The following is a 21,152-nucleotide window of genomic DNA, read 5'->3' on the forward strand; positions in this document are numbered from 1 at the left end:
TGCTTTGAATTAATTTAATTGGATATCCAACTAGATAGTAAAACATGGGAATATGCAACTTTTTTTCGATGTAGATTTTTGCTATGCTATAAAGTATAAAGATTGGTCTTTATTTATTTAAGATAAAATATTGAATATCTTTCCAAATATTTTTTAAGTATTGAAGAATATTTGAAATAGAAGTTCCTAGAATAATTTACTAAAGGCATTCTCTGTACATCTTCTGTGCTTATGCTGTTTAAGGTCATGATTTGTGTTAATTTTAAGATGGTTAAAAGCATCATACTCGAACTTAGTAATACAATTTTATACAAGTAACGTTTCTACATTACATGTACATACACAAATAATAATTCTCACCCACCTGCATCGAGTTACCGAAAGAGCAACAACAAGTCGAAAAGAAAGAACCAAAATTGATTCTACAAAAGTTGTTTTAAAAACACAACCATAAATGAAGTGATAAAGTTAAACAGCATATGAAGAAACCATGGGATGGCTAGCAGCCTCCATTGAAGGAGAGAATCATCATCATCAAGGTTGCCGTTCGCCCCACTTCATAAACTACAGAGCTATAGTATGCTTCACATTTTGTATTGATATCCCTGAAAATAGCGAATGACATGAACAAAGGCCATCCAATGCAGCATTTAGGAAGTTAACAGGATAAGATCTTCGGATACACGAGTGGCAAGTATCTTAACGGGATAAGATCTCGGATACACGAGTGACAGGTATCTTAACGGGATAAGATATCGGATACCCGAGTGGCAGTATCTTAACGGGATAAGATCTCAGATATGCGGTCTTGTGCGTCGGGTGGAATCTCCCTCCCTGGAACTTGGACCTTGAGAAGATTGGCATACCTGTAAAAAGAACACACATCTATTGTTTAGGATAAACAGTTTCACAAGAAAATCCTAATTAAGCAGAATGTGGACTGTTGACTTACTCGGCTGCAGTAAACAAATGCTCGTGCTCCATGATAAAGGCAAGCAAGGCCTGTAAGAAAAGTTATTTGTAACGGCCAATGGAACGTTACTAAGTGTTAAACAAATAGATTTTAGGTTAAACTACAAATTTAATCTTCGAAGTTTGTGACCAACTTTCAAAATTACAAAGTTAGTTCCTAAGTTATCAAAAAATTTAAAATTCGTCAACTAGCTTTATAAAGAAATGAATTTGTTAGAGATTATTGGACACAAAATTGAAAGTTTAGTGACTTATTAAAGTAAAAGTTCAGGAACCAAGAATCAAATAAACACGACCCTCAAACATCGATCATTGAACTAATGAATTAGTTCAGGAATCAAATAAATACGACCCTCAAACATCAATCACTAAACTAGTGATTTAACCTAGATTTTAAGAACGAAATTAAACAACTTACCTCAAATGGCATGTTCAATAATTCGTAGTAAGTACGCACACGATCTAATCTCTGTTGTACTACCTCACTATTAACCGAAGGAATTGCTACCAAGGCCTGTAAATTATCCACACACAAAAAAAAAAAAAAGAGAGAGTGATTAAAGCAGTATAACATTTTTGCATTCTGTTGCATAAATTTCTAGCCATGACTTTGAGATTGACCGAATATAATCCAACAAAAGATTATTTTTATAATTCCATTAGAACAACTGAAGGCACCCATGTAAGTGCCATAACTCGGCTTTTTATAACCAAAGGTTGCATGAAATCCTCATAGTTCGCTTTATTCTAGAAACAATGCAATGTAATCGACGTACCTGTTCTAGTGCAATTGAATTCCGACATATCTGCTGAACGCCAAAGAGATTGATCGATTTCATGTCACCGACCGCCTACACACACAATCTTATCGGTGAGAGGGACCGAGTAGGAAATTTAAATAAAAGCTCGAATCTAAGAAGTTATCTAATGATAACTACCGAGGAATCTGAATGTATGAAAATGCAATGAAGATATGAACCTTAATAAATGCATTTGCTGCGATACCACTGATTCCACCAAATATGTAATTTCGTCTCAGCGCTGAAACAAAAGGCGCTATTTCCTCATCTCGACGTGTTATCTATAGGTAAGAAAGAAAATATGTGAAATTTTTTTAAAGGAGTAGAGCCCCTTAGTGACAGTACTTTCAGGACATGGTATAAATTTTTTAACACTGAACATGATAAAACTAGGTAGCAAGAAACATAAGTGCAAAAATAAATTACGGATTCTCTCTTCCATGTATTTAGACAATAGAGAGATGCGTTAGACAGTTATGAGATCCCACATTGGTCGGAGAGAAGAACAAAACATTCCTTATTGGGGTATGGAAACCTCTCCACTCCCTAGCATATGCGTTTTAAAACCTTGAGAGGAAGCCCTTTAAGGGAAAAAGCTCAAAGAGGACAATATCTACTAGTAGTAGGCTTGGGCTGTTACAACAGTCGAGTTCTCTGACATAATGGGTATCCTAAAAAACCCAAACAATCTCATGGGTTTGTAAAATCCTTTTGATTTGGGTACATTTCGATGCCTGGGCATCGATATAAGATGAACATGGGAAAACTGCAAGGGGATTTCTAGGAATCCTTCCATACAAAATGGCTACAAAAATGAACTCATCCATTATTTGAATAACATCACCTACTTATGGTCAAGCATTCTTTCCCCACCTCATAAATTCTACCCCCTCCCGAAAATAAAATAATAGACTACCCTCAAATACTGAAAGTGCTCATCGTTTTCATCAGATACAGTTTAGCTAATGCGATCGTATCAAGAAGAAAAGATATTCTCTCGAACGTGCGAAGAGTTTAATTAATATCGACCAAAGAGATTCACTAATTTTTTTTTATTTATGAAATTATATATTCAGTTAAATTTAAACTGACACATACTATCCCATATAAATAATCATCTAACTTACCTGTGAAGTGAGGGAAATAATGAAGTCATCTGGCTCTTCTGCATCTTGGTTCTCCATATATTCCCTAGTTGTCATTTCCTGTTTCAGTACAACTATGAACAATTTGTTTCCTTTACCGATCAAGCAAACTCTGAAACCCATGGGAATCACAAATTTCCAACCTGTAAATGGAAAAGTGTTGCTAGTTGCATCTCGATACGCAAAACCTTGAGGCAGTCAATAGATAATTTTCTATACTCCTCTGCAAATGATGCCAGATCTCGAGTAAGGGCGCTGTTTGTCCGGGTATGATGGTGGCTGCCATTAACTTCTGCTTGACAGGAAGGTTTCAAAGTTGTCTGTCCTAACCTGTATGCAAACAAAAAACCGTTCATCTAGGATACAGTATATGGTTATCAAATTCATAAAAAAAAAATGCGCCAAAAACTTTTTCAACTTAAAAATGTGGCTCCGTTTTTCAAATAAGAAACTTACATCAAATTACCTTTATTAATATGAAACAAATTAATATGCTTAAAATAGAAATCACTAGAACATATAAGAAGTTGATGAACAAACGCGTCCAACCATAAAAAATATTAAAGAAAATTGGGGCAAATGTTACACAGCTTCCAGATAACTTAGAAATCGATCCTACTTTGGATGTTGCAGAACTCCAAGAAACTTACACCACAAATCAGTTTTCTATACATACGTAACTCTGAGGTTAATTTTTGTGAAGAGGAAGTTTGAAGTAGGTTATTTTTTCTTACAAACTGTTAAGATGATTTATTTATTGAATTTTACTAGTTTTACCACAGGTTAGATAAGTTATTAATAGGCTTACTAACTGACATTAGATATCTTCGGACAGCTTTGAAGGTGGTCTTGGAACTTCAGGTCCATGCATGAAATTTTTCCAGAATTGAAATCCTATAAATTTAATCCCCAAGAATCCAATGCTTTACATTCTTTAGCTCGTTATCCAACTTTTCATCATTTGCATCTATTTTCCCAAATTATGACGTCAATCTCCAAGAAAATATGGCATCTTGTCTTTCTTCGGCGTAGACTTAAGTACACCAGAACTTTTAATGTTTGTGTCCCTACTTTCTTGAAGGAATCACTAAAGTAATAAATTAAACCAAGCAACAAATTTAAATTGAAATGTGTTACTAAATCGAAGGATCGCCAAAAAGATCCTAATGCACAAGCACAAATGATGGTGTTCTCAAAGATTGCTACAAAACAAGCCTAGAGGATGACATATACAAGGCACTTGGATCTGTGAAATGTGACACACCCCAACTCTTATGTTGGAACAGAAAATGGGTCCTCTATGTTACGCTTCAATGAGCAACTTATAAATCACACGTGCCTGAATTCGAATCAGTTGAAGTTTACCAACAAAAATAAAAAAGAAACGACACGAAACATGCATGAAAAAACTTACTTGTCAATAGAGTAAGCAACAAATTCCAGTGAGTCACTAAGTGATGCCAGCAAAATTAGTTTGTGATCATCACGGATCAGATACTCCTAAACAAGAATAGTTGGCAAAACATGTAAGCTTCATTCTAATTTTTATGTTGTCTCTGGAATGGAAGGGAGGCAGAACCCAAATGTACTTAGTTGAGTTAACGAGAATATTGTTTCCAAACCTGCTTAATTGACGGTAAGTTCAATAATAAATTGGAGAGCTCTAATTCAATCTCAGCAGTTTCAGCATCAGAAGTACTATTTTCCAGGTCTGACTGGCTACTAAGATTTGATAAACAAGCACTAGCTGGATCAAGTCGCAGTAATTTCTCAATATCGTGTCTCCCAATAAGCATATAACTCTGCTTTTCAAGAACTGCCTGGAATTATAACAACACTTGAGTAAAAGTTGATTTGAAAAAAGAAACATGCTACAGGGTCATAGTATTATCAATTAAAGTATAATTATCAAACAATTTGGATAAGGAACACCAATTAAACGATTTCAACTTGGCCAAATCCCCCAAAATTGTTAAAAAATAATTTTCATCCTTCGATTCAATTAAAGAATTATCTCAAGGAAATGAAGATTCTGGAAAGATATGTTCGGTTCCTTTTATGGCTTCAAAACTAGAGGGTTCAGAAACTATATATATACATATATATATATATCTTCTCTATATAGAAGGAAACAACAAAAGCCCTTCCAGGAACATTTGATCAGGGAGACATGCTTCAACAGCCTTAGTGGGCACTTTGGCTAGGAATAGCACTCTTTGTGGTTCTTGAACGATCTTAATTAACTATAAATTTAATTTTTGTATCATGTATATATAAGTAGCTGTTAATTTAATTCTTATATCACGTGGTACGCGAGTAGTAATTCAGTTTTTTTATCATGTGGTATGCAAGTACAGGAAAAGCCATATTGTGTCCGCATCGAACAATTTCCTAATTAGTCGAATTTTCTTGCGTGGGTTGTTTTTATTGAGGTTTCAGTTTTAAATGCTCTATATAGTGACCTCCTTTGTGAAAGATAATAGCATAAAGAAAGATTTTGAGTTTTCTTGAAGAAATCTGATCCATGACTACATAAATAATGGTAATAATTTCTTTTATACAAACAATTTCATTGATAATATGTAAAATAATAAAAACAGTCTACATCAAATATTCACCACATACCATGGTCACCAACCAATTCCAATCCATCAATAAATATGGTATATTTGCTTTGGGAAAACACAACAGGGTTTCTATTGTTTTGAGCTTACATGCGAAATTGAGCAACATTTATCAAGTACGAAGACATAATAATTTAAAACTTCAAACCCAACGAAGAATAAGCAAGGGGAAAAACAAACTCAATAATCAAACAAGGAAACTAAAATTAGAAGGATAGCATGAGTATTAAGTGTATGCCAACTGAAGAAAAAAGAGTGCAGACGAGGAACAAAAGCACCTGCCTCCATATACGATGTTCGACACCTTTCATATGTTCGCTCGAGGAACGTTTGTACATACTTCACAATGTCGGAAGAAAACTTGGGCATGGCTTGAGCCCAACCAATAACCTAGAACAATTTAGTAAGTCCAAATCAGAAATTTTTAGGCCAAACATATACATAAAATATCAAACTACGAAATAAGAAAAGGTGAAATATTATTGCTAAGGAGGGAAATCAGCTTTCTCCATTGAAGAAATATAGACTTGCCTCTCGCTCAAGGAAATCAATAGCCAGTAGTCCTTGTAAAACTGGTCGACCCTTCTCAACAGATGTATTATAAATTGCAGCAGTATGAGCCCTTGGACGAAATGCAGCAGGACCTATGAAGAGGCCTTAAATTAAGAAATATAGTTCACCAGAAATGTCATGGCCCATTGGGCACAAACAACTGACAAGTCTTTGATCAAGTATCAGACTGAACATACAAGCAAGATTCTTCCTTCTTTTACAAAGTTACACTCCGACCACCCAAAAAAAATCCAATTTGGAATGTATTATTATGCCATTTAATTCAAAAGGTCAATGGAAAAAGCTGAGAATTGCCTTTTCTGGATATTATTTTCATGGTTAGCACAGTTCAGTTTTTCTTAACTATAATCCCACAGGAACTCCATCTTTACCCCCAACCTGCAGCAAACAGAAATTTCTTGGATGAACCTCTACAATGCTTCACTCTATGCCTCAATGTCTGCTTGCATTAGTAATATGCTTCTTTTTAAAAATATATATATAAAAAATGGGGTTAACTTTCTGAGGTGTTGTATTGTCTGAAAACTTAATTCAAGTTGCAATCCTCCAATAGTTTTTAGAAGGAGAAGCTGAGAGATGAGAAAACTTGCTTGAAATAGCTTGTTGCACACTTTTTCGGTAGTCTACAAACATAGTCGGCAAAAAGTGGTCCTTCACAAAATTGTCCAGAAAAGCAATCAATCCATCATTCCTATAATTTCAGGAATCAAATAACTAAAATCAATAATAATGCAAAAAATAATAAATAATAAAGTAATAAGGGAATTCTAAAGATAATGTATTTGGATGAACCAAAAACCAGCCAATTCTGTCAAATAAATGTATATAATATATTTTCACTATCATATACATGTACTAACATTCTATAATGAATGCATATAAAATAAACTTAAAAGTGCATGCGCATGCACACAAAAGATAAAAAAGAGCAAATAATGAATGCTGGAAGATAAGTTGTTCTAGATTTCCATCTCGTGCCCTACAACCTGCATATGCTATCAGCAACTGATAACGGACTTCTAGATGCAGTGGAAATTTCTCAAACAACCCAACTTATCCTAATATTAGCTGATCATCAAAGCATGTCATCTTTAAACCATGCAAGTCTCTCCATCATATGTTCACAGATGCAGAATAGACGAATAAAGTAACTATGCGATGAATAATTAGCCATTTCAAGTGGAGATCCCCTTAAAGTAGTGTCTAGATTAAACACACCATATACCTTTCTAGCTTTTAAAACTTACCCAAGCTGCGAGTACTTTTCTGGAAGCATTTTAGCAACTTTATCTGTGAACTGGGGAAGACATCAAAATGTAAGAACAGAAACCAATATCGATGGGTTTGATCATAGACATCATCTGCATAAATAACAGTCAGAAACCTGAAGAACTGGCCGGTATATGGCTGCTGCCAAATAAAAGCCCTGTTCAGGCAAGACAGCTGCAGATCCATAGCCTTCTTGTAATACATTGGGGCCTTTCCTACTCCATCCATGGCGAATGAGATCCGCATCTTCATAATAATTAACAAATAGAAAAATACTCAGATATGCTGAAGAATAGAGAAGATGAAGGAGTGAAACCACACACACACACACACAACACAACATGATAATTAAAACTGCATTGAATGAATATCTATACAAGGTATCCAATTGAGCTCCAAAAGCAGGTCATTAATGGCCATTATGAAAGCAACATAATCAAACAAAAACACTTGAAGGAATGGAATTCATTAATTTTTATAGTTCACGGTTTGGTCGGAGTACCACTTGCTGAAACTGACTGCAAACTGACTTATCGGTTTAAGGAAAACAAAAAAATTCTGTTTTGCATGTACTAAAGTTTATACCCACCTTGGTTAGGAACAGATATCGTAGCATCTGTGAAACGAAAAGCGAAGGTGAGACCATCATCTGCCCCATCCCTGTACATTTTTGCAATAAGAATTCAAGAAAAATAAGTCAGAGCATAAACGTGGGGAATTTTAGCGGCATATCATTCATACCTTAGAGGTATGAATATTGTACAGACTAGAAAACCAGTAAGAATAAACACAATTATCATTAGGAGTGTACATGGTCCGGGTTGGGTTGAGGGATTTTTTTGACCCAACCCAAAAGTTCGGGTTGGTTGGATTAGTAACCTAACCCAACCCTCTCTTTTCGGGTTGGATTGTCGGGTTGTTAACTTGTTTAAAAAGTTTTATTTATGCACCCTTCATAATTCTTCAATACAATTTTAGATAAAAGATATTAAAAGTTCACAAACAAATCCAAATCAATCTATAATCATTCTAAAAAAATAAATTCATCAACAACATCGAGAGAAAATTGTAACATTTTAACATAGTTCAACTTTGTCATAAAACTAAAGACAACTAAGTACCGGCACTTTTTGAGAATTTTTTACTCTAAAAGTGATTAGTTTAAAGAAACTATACCTAACAAAAATAAAAAAATAAAAAATACTGTAAAAATAGAGGTCCCTAAATTATTAGAAAAATAAAAAATATATAAATTGTGATATAATAATATTAGCGATAATAAAAAAAATATAAAAGAAACAAAAGATATATATAAAAGAAACAAAAAAGATGAATTCAACTAGAATCGAACCTGCACATGGAGTAGTTCTAGTAAGCCAAAATTACCACTCTGACAAACCCATAAATACGTTAAATTTCTTAATGTATTTTATAACTTGTTTGGTTTGGGTCAACTTGAGGTTTGAGACTTTTGTCCTATGATCCCGAACCCGAACTCGAACCCGAACTCAAAACCGAACCGAGTCAATTCGAGTTCAAGAAAAATATTTTAACCCAACTCAACCCTACAATTCAGATTGGGTTGGTTCGGATTGTTGGGTTGGATGCACGCCCCTAATTATCATTGACGTGCAAAGAATGTGAAACACAAGAAAATTTTATGAACCGCCTTAGGGACCCCTCATCCCCAAGGCCTTTAGGCTGTCTCCTATTTTCATGAATATAATTTGTCATGTTTCCATCAAAAAAGAACTCAAGTAATTTAGAGAGAGTGAGTGACAATACACACAGGTTTTACAACCAGACCAAATAATTCAACAGAAACTAAGGAATCAATCACAGAACAAGCTTTCCAATAACCAAAGTGTAACTAGAACAAAACCCTACGACCATCCTCCATAGAATAAGAAAGTGAGTTTTTTTAATAAATTTATACAAAAGAAAAAGAAAAAAGATTCGAACTTTCCAAGATCAGAAGAACCCGAAAGTTGGTTGTTTATTTCTTTAATTGAATGCCAAAAAGATTTCTACTGGAAGAAATCTCCATGACCAGAAATGTTTTCAATAAGAAATTGAAAGAATGGACCACCAATTAAGGCATCTCACCAGACTATAACACATACATTTTCCGAGTTTAAATAAAATCATAGTTTCCTAGAAGAAATGGCAAATTCCAATTTCACAAGAACAAGCAGGAGGTACCAACAGAACAGCCTTTTCTCATAAATTCATTCATAATATGATGAAGAAGCATATCTGTAAAACAGCTTGAGACATTTGGGATAGAAAAATCAATATTTGTCGATTTTTTTTCTAGAAGAGAAACAAGAAATTGATAAATAAAGTGGGTGGGGCTACAACTCCCAACTACTGTAGACAGGTTACAAGATAGATCTCCAACTTAAAATCAATAATTTTTTTTGTTGTCCTTTAATTATTTTTAAAATGAAAAAAAAAAAAAAAAAAAAAAAAAAANCATTCATTAGGGAGAAGTTTCCATATCCTTAAAAAAAACGTTTTGTTCTCAAAAGAAAAGTCAATAGACAACAATATCTACTAGCAGTAAGCTTGAGCGGTTAACACAGTATCATTATTCAAATTCTCCATCGATCCCAACCCTTAAACACAAACCCATCATAATTGATTCAAATTAATTAATCAATTTAATTTAAATAAAATATCATGTAATATCCCAAGAAATCCCACTATTAAAAACATAATAATAAATAAATAAAACAATATATTTATTTAAAAAAACAGACAATGCAGAATCACACTGCGGCAAATTGGCTCACAGAAATTATATATATATATATATATATATATATTAAAAAAAAAAGAAAAAAAAAAAAAAAAAAAAAAAAAACCAGGAGAACAGGAGTAATAAGAATCTACTGCTAAACTTCACGGTTACACCAAATCCAATCTTGACAGCATCACAACCAAAGAGTAAAGGAGAAAATAGCATGACCGCCTTTATATATTGCCTGTAGTATGGGCAAAAACTTTACAAGAAATTACATCTTAAGCCACCCTCAGAGTCCAAACGTTAAATCATAAATCCAGAGGACTAGAGCAAAAGGCAACAAAATTTAGAAAAGCAACAATAAAGAAGAAATAAGAAAAATAGAATATACTGAAGGTTGATAGCTAAGTAAATGTGACAAGGGATACATGAAGATAATAGTATGAAAAGATATTCAACCAAAGGTAGAAAAGCGTTCCAAAATAAGCTCGTGAATGATAAAGAAGATGAATTGAATACATGCCTCTTTTCCTTGGAGGGCGCCTTACTTGCAAGCCTAGCTGTTTGTACAGCAGCATCAGCTGATGCTGCTTCAGGGGTTGCTCGCAGAATCTCACAAATGAATTGCTGACATTCACTCTGTTTCATAGCCGAAGAGATCAGAATGCATACATTTTAAAATAACAAGTTTTGTGGAGATATCGACGCCGAACCACATGCTTCATTCCCCTTTGAAGTTGATGGTTCACATGTCCTTCACTCCCCTTTAAAAGTTGAGAGTTCTCTATTAGCAGGCTAATAGAGAACCCTCAACTTTAAGGGGGAGTGAGCGACATGTGGGTGGGTGTTGATATAAGTTCAACTACGTGATCTTATACAATTCATGGCCCCCGTAGAATTGCCCGACACACGTTCGTTCGTTCGTAATTACTTCACTTACACCATCAACATAGGAAGCTTTTAGTTTGACCCATTCACTTTTTTGGAGAAGGGCCATTCTTGTCCTTTTGTCCATTAAGGTTGATGCTTTGGCTCTGGCCTTCCTTTTTCTTTATTAACTTAAAAATTAATTTTTTTAAGAAGAAGAAGAGAGAAGGAGAGTAAAGTTACACAATTACCTGCAAAACTGTGAGGGCAAATCCTATAGTATAACCTCCAGTAAGTTGAGATGCTTCAGAGTCTGGATTCCAATTATCTTCAGATGGCATTGACTTTGGCGTATTCATATCTGCTTGTCGCAATACTTTTGCTTCCAGAAGCTCCCCAACAACAACATGATTCTCTGTATGAACACCACAGGCAGTTAACACTGAGCATTTCGGGGAGAAGGAAAGCCAAAACTATGTGAAAAATATTTTTATCAAGACATATTATATGTAAATATGAACAATGTTTTCTGACCAAATATACGAACAACAGTTTCCAAAACAGAATCAAGAAGATCTCTCGCAGAGGTCTGTGCTTTTCCCATAGGAGCCATCACGGGTGAGACAGGGCTTACTGCAATCAGTGTCCCAGCCAGTGAAATGCCGTTCTGGCACTTAGGTTTTGGTACATGGAAACTTTCTAACTGTCCCTTCATAAAATGAGCAGCAGTCTCAGATCTAACAGCTTGACCAAAGCCTAACCTTGAAGAATTTCTTTGTTCTGCATAAACTTTGATTTTGGAAGTTATAATCTCATGGATAGTTGGTCGCAATCTTTGGCTGTCAGATAAGAAAACATAAAAGAAGTTGATGGATCAAATAAATTCAGATCAAACAGATATAGATTTAGTGCTTTTCCTGGTACAACAAATTGGATCATGTAAAGAAATAAAGCAATAATTACAAATAAAAGAGCTCTAGAAAAAGCGTAAGAATACTCCTCAAAGTAATAGAATGGAAGCAAATTCTACAAGATTTAGATTCTAAAAAATGAAACTCTAAGAAAGAGCCAAATGAACATTCATCTAAATGATAAATCATCTAAAACAATTTTTAATATATTAAGATTATCCTGAATTATATCCCAACTTTAAAATATATACATATATAATATCAGCACACCCTAATGATGTTTTTGTCTCCTTTTGAGATAACAATTTAAATGACCTTTGAAAATTGGAGAGCCTTTTAGTAACCCCCAATGTTCGGAGCTCCCCACCTTTATATTTCACAGTATAAAAAATACATATGTATTTTACTTTAAAAATAATAATAATAAAATAAGAAAACCAAATTCCTGAAAAGAGACATAGGATAGTAGCAATTATAAGAATTCATACAAACGCTGCTAAAGCAAAAGCATCAAATTCAGGTGAAAACAAAGACGATTTGGCAAGAAACAAACCATATGATAGCACCCGCAGCATCCACTTTGCCAAGCATACACAGACATTCAATCATGGTCTGCAAATACTTCACATGAAGCGGAGCATCAAGCTTCTTTATTGTTTCCTACATTTAAAAATTAATAGAAACTCAATCACAAAGTCGAGGGAAAAGTTACAGGATCTAACTGTAAGACCACAAGAATTATCGGATCTTTTATTCAAATAATATTTCTTACTAGAAATTCATCTGGAATGGAATTTGATAGCCATGTTGGCAATTGACGTGATGTCAGTTTTGCCTCCTTTAACCCGCCATCTACACCATTGACCCTTGAAAAAGTTGACTGGCCGTCTGAAACAGCTTCATCATTTAATTTCAGAGTACTACCTTCCTCATGGCCATCAAATGATGACCTGGAAACAAGGGAAGACAACAATAATGAAAATAACATAATTTCCTCATGTATATCAGCAACGTTTAACTCAGAAAATTAATGTTGCATCATAATGATTGGAGCACATACTAGTGATCTCTGTTCACATAATGCCATTTTACAATCCATAAACTAATAATAAATGATACTGTATAAGAGAGCCCTAGATTGAAGAATAGATCGCTTGCTCCATGGAATAGTAGACGAGAGAACATGGCCTTTGCATATGATTCTGTGTAAGAAGGCCCTGGATTGAAGGAGATATAGTTTGCATGCAGGCATCAAAAAGTTTTTAAAGAAAATTTCACTGGTAATGTAACCCAATGAGATTTCGTTAATAGCTCATTGGTTTCGGGCCATCTTTCCTCCCTCCAATGTGAGCCCCCTCCCAATTCAAGAATATAATAATGCTGTAGCCTACTAGAACAAACTGATTATAAATACTACATTGTACCAAACAAGGATATCCTCAAGCAAATTGTTCAAGCTCAAGAAATCAATGACAAAGCTTAAAATTAATTGGATGGACTTTTGTAATTAGCTTTTTTTGTTGGGTGGGGGAGCTCTTTTCCCCCAGCCCTTGGGTTGTTTTTTCTGTTTCCCTCTTTTATTTTTTGTATTTATATACAACAGGTTTCTTACTAAATAGATGACAGCATAAATATTCACATCAGTCAAGCTAAACCAAGAGCTCTGAAAAAATACCAAATTTACAAAATGAACAGATAAATTATAGAAACCTCTATCAAGACTGGGAAAGAGCAGTACTTTCAATAGAGAAGGTAAAGTAGCAGCTGCGGAGAGAAGATGGAAGGAGAAAAAAAAAGTCAGAAGAAAGTTTGTGAAAACTCTTACCCATCATCAACAGAACCTGCTCTAAATGATCCATCTGCATGACTGCCGAACTGACTGTCACCTCTCTGCGATCTGGTTCTTCTAGACAGAGATTGTGAACTATTCAAAGACAAAGCAACAGCTTCAGCAGTCGGTACTTCATCGTCCCTTTCCTGCATGATTGAGGCTGCTGAACTGCATAAAAGTATTAGATTAGTAGCAACTTCACGTCAACAAAGACAAATATCATAGCTAATATGTCATTACACAACCAAATAGTTTGCCTTCGAGCAAGTGGCTGAAAAACTACAAAAGTGGTCATTTGTCGGAGGATTTTTTTCTGTAAATTTCTTTCCTATAACAGAGGATCAGCTTTCTGAGATCAGACATAGGTTAAGTAGCCGAAATCCAAAGCACCTAAATGAATTTAATTGAACCAGACTTCCTTTTGTGGTGAGTGATGCTAGATGTTTCACTATCAATAAGTGAGGGTACACAAAAATGGTGAGGAGATAAGAAAACTACTCCAAGCACTATAAAGGGGATTAAAAACAGTCAATACAAAAGGAAAGTATACTTTCAGGAAACAAAGAAACAAGTTCACCGGTCATCAAAAGATCTTCATGTAGCATCATAAAGTGAGGATGCCCCTAAAATTTTAGGCAAGCACCATAGACTTGCGCACAGACTTTTCCAACTGTGTATGCCACATATTACATTTTTCTTTATATTTATTAGTCTAATAATACCCTTACACATCGGACATCCATGCTGACATTGGACAAGTATTCCATTTAAAGATGGAAAAATAAATAAAAAGAAAAGAGAATGTCATAGAAAAAACAAATACTAATTAAAAAGCAGGACAAGAATTCGTACATAAAAGGAAAGCAAACACAAATATAATCTCATTTCTTTATCTCAGGATGATTCTAGCTTAATTTGTTTTCCAACATTAAGCCATTAAGAGGATGATTGCAATGCTACAAGGTAATGCACCTTTTAAGTCCCAATCGTAAATTCCAACTAAAGAAGTTTAATCAAGAACAGGTTTTAACATTTAATTAAAAAAAACCAGAGACTGAATTCAAAATATTCAGAAGTGCTTGAACTTAATTATAAACCGAATTAAATTCAAGAACCAAAACAATATTTAAATTATGACATACTTTCATTTTAATCTCTATCAGTCTAAATTCATAGTGTCCCTAATAGTAATATACATCAAAACGGTATTTAAACATAATAACACAAACCACAACCAACAACTGGAGAATGAATCAATGACCAGCAACACCATCGTAATTCATAAAAATGCGTATAAGTTGACATCAAGCCAACAAAAGAAAAAAAAGAACAAGAAGAAATCAAATACCTGTAATCACCCTTATTATAAAGATGGGCATGCAAATCCTCCAAAACTTTATAAAAAATAACTCCCCGTAATTTTGTCAACTCTGATCGCACATCTTGAAGAGCACCAACCTACATGAGAATTGGAGTCATCACAGGGCAACCAGGATAGAACAAGCAAATCGTCCTTCGAGTACTAGAAATAACAGCTATATGTGAAAAGGAACCGGAAGAGAGACTTCTGAAGCATTAAATTGAAATAGAGCTTACAAGGGGATGGAAGAAATGAGCATGCTCTATTAAATCCTAGGTTTAGATTCTTAAATCATGATAATAGCCCCTAACCCAGTTCACGTCTCATAAAGAGATGGAAACTAACTCCCTTTACCCACACTCTCCTCCCCTTTTTCCCTCTATCCCTTTCCACTCCTCTCACCTCTCCGTACCAAACACAGGGCAATAGTCACACTAGAGAGGAACTGATGAATCAAAATATTCCTGTTGGCAACTAAATTTTTCTAAATAAACTTACTGTTTGAAGCCCTTCTCGCTCAAGCATTAATGCCGATTGAACAAGTAGTTGAACTGCTGCGTAAAATTGCTTTTCTGCAATCAGTTTTTCAATTCGCCCTGGAACCTGAGACATGTTTCAGATGAATATTATGCCTGCCTACAACTATTGAGAATGAGTGACAACAGTTCTCTACTAAAATTGAACCCCTTTTTTCATAGAAAAGTAACGGTCAACATTGGACATAGCCATTAGGTACCTCAATTCTTGAGGCCTTGAAAAGAAGAGAAAACACATTCTTCCAAGAAAAGTCAGAACATTCATTCTTTCATTTGCTTAAAGGTCTCAATGTTAAAGGCAGAGTCCGATTGGTCTTATATCCATATAGCTGCTTCTTTAGGGATTAGAAAACAAAATAGAAGATTGCAGTAGATAAGGTTTTGCAGTATAATGACTTGTGGTAATTGTTTCGAAGTTTCTTTGTGGTTTTTAAAATGAGAAATTTAGATTGCCCTCCTTTGACTTTTATATAACAAAAAACAATTTTGTAATCTCTTTGCATCTTTTAATTGGGTTGTTATTAAGAAGCACGAACACAAACATGACATGAACACACCAACTTCTAAAAATGTAGGACACAAACATGTCGGAAACATGTTTTTTTTAAAGATAATATTAAAAATCAAACGCAAAATACTATTTTTTTTTTAAATATAAAAAAAAAGGTAGATGAAAAAGAATACCCGTTGAATTTAGGTTAAATATTAAATAGTGCATGAAAATTAAATGGCCAATAAGTAAAATCATATAAGTCCACTTAAACCCAAAAAAAAGACAAAAGCCCAACTTGCCTAACGTAGCCCTCTACTCCCCCGATTCTTTCTTTCTCCTTTATTCTCTTCGCCTTCATTTGTGATTTACCTTCCCATTACTTTTGATTGACCCCACCTCAGTGCCGCTCCTTCAAAGGTTTGAGTTTTTTTAAGGTTGTCCCCCACGTGTCTGAATCTACTAAGAAAAAAAACGCTCAAGTTTACATGTCAGACACGAGTTTAGATGTATCCGTGTCCGACATGTCTGAAAGTGGAGCCAAGTGTTCGTGCTTCCTAGGGCTGTTCACCAACGTTTCATTCTGGTGTACTCTCATGCACATGTCTCCTCTAATGTGTCCATGTCTTTTTCATCAATTCCTTCATTTTTCTTTTTTCTTTTTTTTTCTCTTTTTTTCTGGCACATTTTATCACCACTTAGTTATATTCCTTAGATACTACATAGACAAACAATAATCTATGGGAATTTACATAATTATGTAGGTACATGTGTTGAATTATTGATTTAATAAAATTTACTGTAACCCAGGTGATTTAATATGGAGGAAGCCCTGTGTTTGAACCCCTATAATGTCATTTCCTCCTCCATTGATTTCCATTTTTTTTACCTTCTACAAATTTTCAAACCCACTAGTGAGGGGGAGTAATGGAGTATTGATATAATTGAATTTACCGTACCTCATCAGCTTGAGCATTAGAAATGAGTGGTGACTTATCAGTATGGCATGCAACTCAGGCAAGACTAAATGCTGAAAACGTGTTGATGAAGTCAACAAGAAATTCTTTTTATTATTTGTTAGTGCTGGAAAAGGAAAACCTTGTTCTAAGCCCTGTCTTGTTCATCTAAGATAGAATAATTTATATCAAGCCAGGCCATTACCTATAAATGACTAGCTACCAGCCTTAGGAGTCAACAGCCAGTGCAATCAATAGCCATAAAAGGCCTGTGATCGTAAGGGCAATAGCTATAGAAGGTCTGTGGTTGCACTTGAAAGTGCTTTTTACTGCTTACATTCTAAGAACTATGCTACATCAATCATAAAGTAGAATATTATGACATACAATCCCACCCAAAAGTCAGTTTTCAACAATTTACAGATTTTAGATGACCATAGTTGGTAGTGTAATGTTTTATAACCAGAATATTAAAAGAGGCGTACCTTAGCTATGCCCTCAATTTGATCTAGAAGGGATATTATGTGACGCAATGTAACTGAACGATACCATAGCTGATGCAACTGCTTGTTACGGGCACTGAAACTTTTTTTTGTATCAGCTAAATCAACCTTCAAAACTGCTATACTTTCGGAAGATTCACAAAATAAACGCAATATCTGGAGAAAAATCATTTAAAAATTTAGCTTTATAATGAATTATATAGAATTTTACAACAAAAACAAAAGAGAAGGGATAAAAACTTCTGAAGAGTTGTATAATGAATTTTAGAGAATTCTACAACAAATATGAATTATAGAGATTCCAGCAACTCAACACCTCCATTTCTTTTTAATTAAAAAAACAAGATACTTATTAGACCAAGGAAATCTTAATGCAGCTGATAGATTCAACTAAAGTAAATATGACCAAGATTAACAACTAATTGGAAGGATAAGAGAGCATTTGAATCCCTAATCAGGGAGTAGAAGCGAGCATATAGGCAAAAAATAAGTTCAGTAAACCTGGGAGTAATTTTGAATGGCTTTGTTGAAACCACTGTGAAAAGCATGCACCACTTCATCCACAACTTCCTCAATAACATCACTCTGCTCCTTTAAAACTTGTGCTTCCCCCTCACGATCTTTTGATGTTAGGATATGAACAACATGAGGAAGTGAATCAAACCGAGCAGCAGCCCAACTCTCATCAACTCTTGAAAGTTCATCCTTCAAATACTGCATTTAACATAGATATCCAAATATAAAGATAGTTTGCACATAGCCTCTAGAACAATGTCAATCTCGATGTTTGATATTTAACAAAACTTGGTTCACACGTCATTGCCCCCACTTCTAGGAAACAATTATTTCAATACAAGGATAGGTAGGAAAATTATTTCATCAGTTGGGTAGTTAAAGGCATGCTCGGTAATACAAATACCACAAGGAGAATAAAACTTAAGGTATTAATCAATTAACTTTTCCTGCTATGCAGAAGGAGAATAGAACTTGCTACGAACTATTACTCAAACACAAATTTAAACCTCCAAATATATTTCTGTACAGTAATGTGATCATGTATTCACATAAGGAATTTTTCCTTTCAAACATGGAAAAATATAAAATATAAAATTGATGGAAAATTATAACAATTTATTGAAGGAATGAAGAACCATAACTCATATAACACCACAAAACTGCAAGAAAATGAATGTTTAAAAGAAGACTTACAGCTTTCCCGGGTGGGAGTGGCAAGCCATCAAAAATTCCCATTTCAAGCCTCTACCTAAAAAAGAGCAAGCAGGTAACCGTTAGAGCGCAACTGATTCTTGATACCAAGGATGAAAGTGCAATGCAACCTATTATAGCAACAAACTAAAGCCAAACAGCACAGTACTCACTAATAACATTTATAACTCTCAAGCCTTGTATGACAGGGAAACATTGGATGATTATTTTGGAGCTTGGAGAGTTTTTTTGTAGCCCCATGAGAGGGGACGACTGTATCTGGAACCCTAGTCCTTCTGAAGGATTCATGTGTAGATCTTTTTTTCTTTGTTTAGTGAACCCCACTCTCAAGAATGATATGTTATTTGCCTCATCGCAGAAGGTTCAAATTCCAAAGAAGGTTAAGTTTTCTATATGGCAATTTTTGTATGGAAGAATCAACAACTTGGATAGGGTTTCACGGAGGATGCCCAACTTGATGGGCGCAAAAACTCTTAATCATATTCTTTAAGCTTGTGATTCTTCTTATGAAGTTAGGAGTCATATAGGATACACAGAGATGATTGAAGAGTTCCTTCTCTATCCTCCTTTACATGAATCCTGAGAAAGGTAGGGCTTTGTGGCAAGTTGTGGTGTGTCCATTGTTTGGGGGCTTTAGGGAGAGAGACATAGAACTTTTAGAGGACTTGAGAGGCCTCTGAGTGAGGGGTGGTCATGTATTAGATTCAATGTATCCCTATGGGGCATCAGTTACTAAGCTTTTTTAAAATCACCCGTTAGGTATTATTTTGTTAGATTGGAAACCATTTTTGTATATTGCCTCTCTTTATTGTGGGCTCTCCGCATTTGCATGCTCACGTATTTTTCTTACTTTCCAATGGAAGTTCGGCTATTCATAAAAATAATAAATAAATAATTATTTTTATTTAAAAAGGAAAAAAAACAAACACTCCTAACATCAATTATGCCAATGCAGATATTTTGAGGGACTGGAAAGCCATAAAAATTCCTATTTCAAGCCTTCATCTAAAAGAGCAGATGGTAACCATTGAAGCCCCGCTCAAGTCGTTCAACTGACTCTAGAAACCAAGCTGAAAGGGAAAAACCAACTACGACAACAAACGAAAGCAAAACAACACAGTATTCACTAATAACATTCCTAAAACGAATTAGGCCAGTGCATGTCATCCTTTTCCTCTCCCCCTTGAAAATTATATGCACTCTACATGAAATAAGCAATATGCAGCATAAAAGGAATAACTTATTTTCTCATTTTGAGAAACAAACTTCATCTAAACATTAAACTTACAAAGGATAAAACCCTGAACCGTTCAAGAAAACTGCGAGGATTAAATACCTCATATGCATAAGCATTTTTGTAATGGAATCAAACTCGTGGATAAAATCTTACAATTATTTTGACAGCCAATTTTTAGAGGTCGGGACTGTGATGGGCATAGGCCACTGCAGATATCAAAAAAGAAGTATACTCTATAAACGTCAGAAATTCCCGAGTTACACCAGACTACAGTAGACGACGACAACCAGGAAGGAACTGAGAGCAAGATGAGATCGATACTTACACGCATTACAACAAGCTCAACATAAATAACAACAGACTGCATAAACTAAAACCTTTAAAAAAAATTTAAAAAAAATTACACCCAGCAGCCAAAAGCCAGACCCACATCATGAATTCTCAGAAATCATCATTCAATTACCGACAAAATGATAAATCACCAGCAACCTCAGCCATTAAACATAGCTTAATTCGAACAACCTTGAGAAAGATCAAACGAACAGACCTTAATCAATTGACATTGACAGTCGTAGACGACTGAAGAAATGAGATCACAACGGACGGAAAGAACGAGAGATAATTGAACCAGAAATCGTATGTTGCTTGCCTAAATTGAACAGTGCACGGGTCAATGAAGAAAGAGAGCGAGAGACTACAGATTGACTGCCACCAAGACTTGATGGTTCAATTCGCCGCCGGGGACGGAGATGAACCGAGCCCGGAGCTACAACGGAATGCTGATGAGAGAGAAAAAGTTGAACTACAGCTCTGATTTGCTCAGAGCGTGATGAATGGTGATGCCGAAGGAAATGGAGTTGACCCGCCGATCTTGCCCTAAAGCCCCAACCATAATAAATTTTCAACCGCGTGGCGATTTACCGGCAGCGGGAAAAATCAGTCGTTATTGGTATATAGATATTTATTTATAATACAAATTTAGTTTTTTTATTTGGGGTTTAAAAAATATATATATAATTTTTTAATTTTATTTTCGCGTGAAATAGGTTTTTTAATTTTTAAAATATATCTAATAAATTTTTAATTTTTTTTTTATCCCACAAAT

At 34.8% G+C, this 21,152-nt stretch overlaps 1 protein-coding gene across 3 annotated transcripts; it reads right to left on the minus strand.

Moving 5' to 3' along the window:
• Window positions 1-292: 292 nt before the first annotated feature.
• On the minus strand, window positions 293-20,952 carry LOC111489328 (exocyst complex component SEC8). 3 transcript variants are annotated; one of them, XM_023137490.1, is made up of 27 exons: window positions 20,697-20,952; window positions 18,793-18,847; window positions 18,085-18,297; window positions 17,566-17,739; window positions 15,597-15,701; window positions 15,087-15,196; window positions 13,733-13,906; window positions 12,680-12,857; window positions 12,461-12,567; window positions 11,531-11,835; window positions 11,248-11,411; window positions 10,653-10,768; window positions 7,973-8,043; window positions 7,499-7,629; window positions 7,362-7,411; window positions 6,705-6,805; window positions 6,073-6,185; window positions 5,820-5,931; window positions 4,540-4,733; window positions 4,332-4,417; window positions 3,061-3,247; window positions 2,900-2,977; window positions 1,952-2,053; window positions 1,749-1,823; window positions 1,391-1,486; window positions 953-1,002; window positions 293-866 (listed from the first exon to the last, which is right to left on the minus strand). In XM_023137490.1, exons 2-27 carry the CDS (start codon window positions 18,832-18,834, stop codon window positions 779-781), a joined length of 3,222 nt encoding a protein of 1,073 aa, XP_022993258.1. In that variant the 5' UTR covers window positions 18,835-18,847; window positions 20,697-20,952; the 3' UTR covers window positions 293-778. The 3 variants fall into 3 exon arrangements, with proteins under 3 accessions (XP_022993258.1, XP_022993257.1, XP_022993259.1); XM_023137489.1 differs by having other exon boundaries at window positions 20,595-20,952; XM_023137491.1 differs by lacking the exon at window positions 20,697-20,952 and adding an exon at window positions 20,511-20,544.
• Window positions 20,953-21,152: the final 200 nt, after the last annotated feature.

Source organism: Cucurbita maxima, unplaced genomic scaffold (genome assembly GCF_002738345.1).
Source record: "Cucurbita maxima cultivar Rimu unplaced genomic scaffold, Cmax_1.0 Cma_Scf00014, whole genome shotgun sequence".
NCBI classification, from domain to species: Eukaryota; Viridiplantae; Streptophyta; class Magnoliopsida; order Cucurbitales; family Cucurbitaceae; genus Cucurbita; species Cucurbita maxima.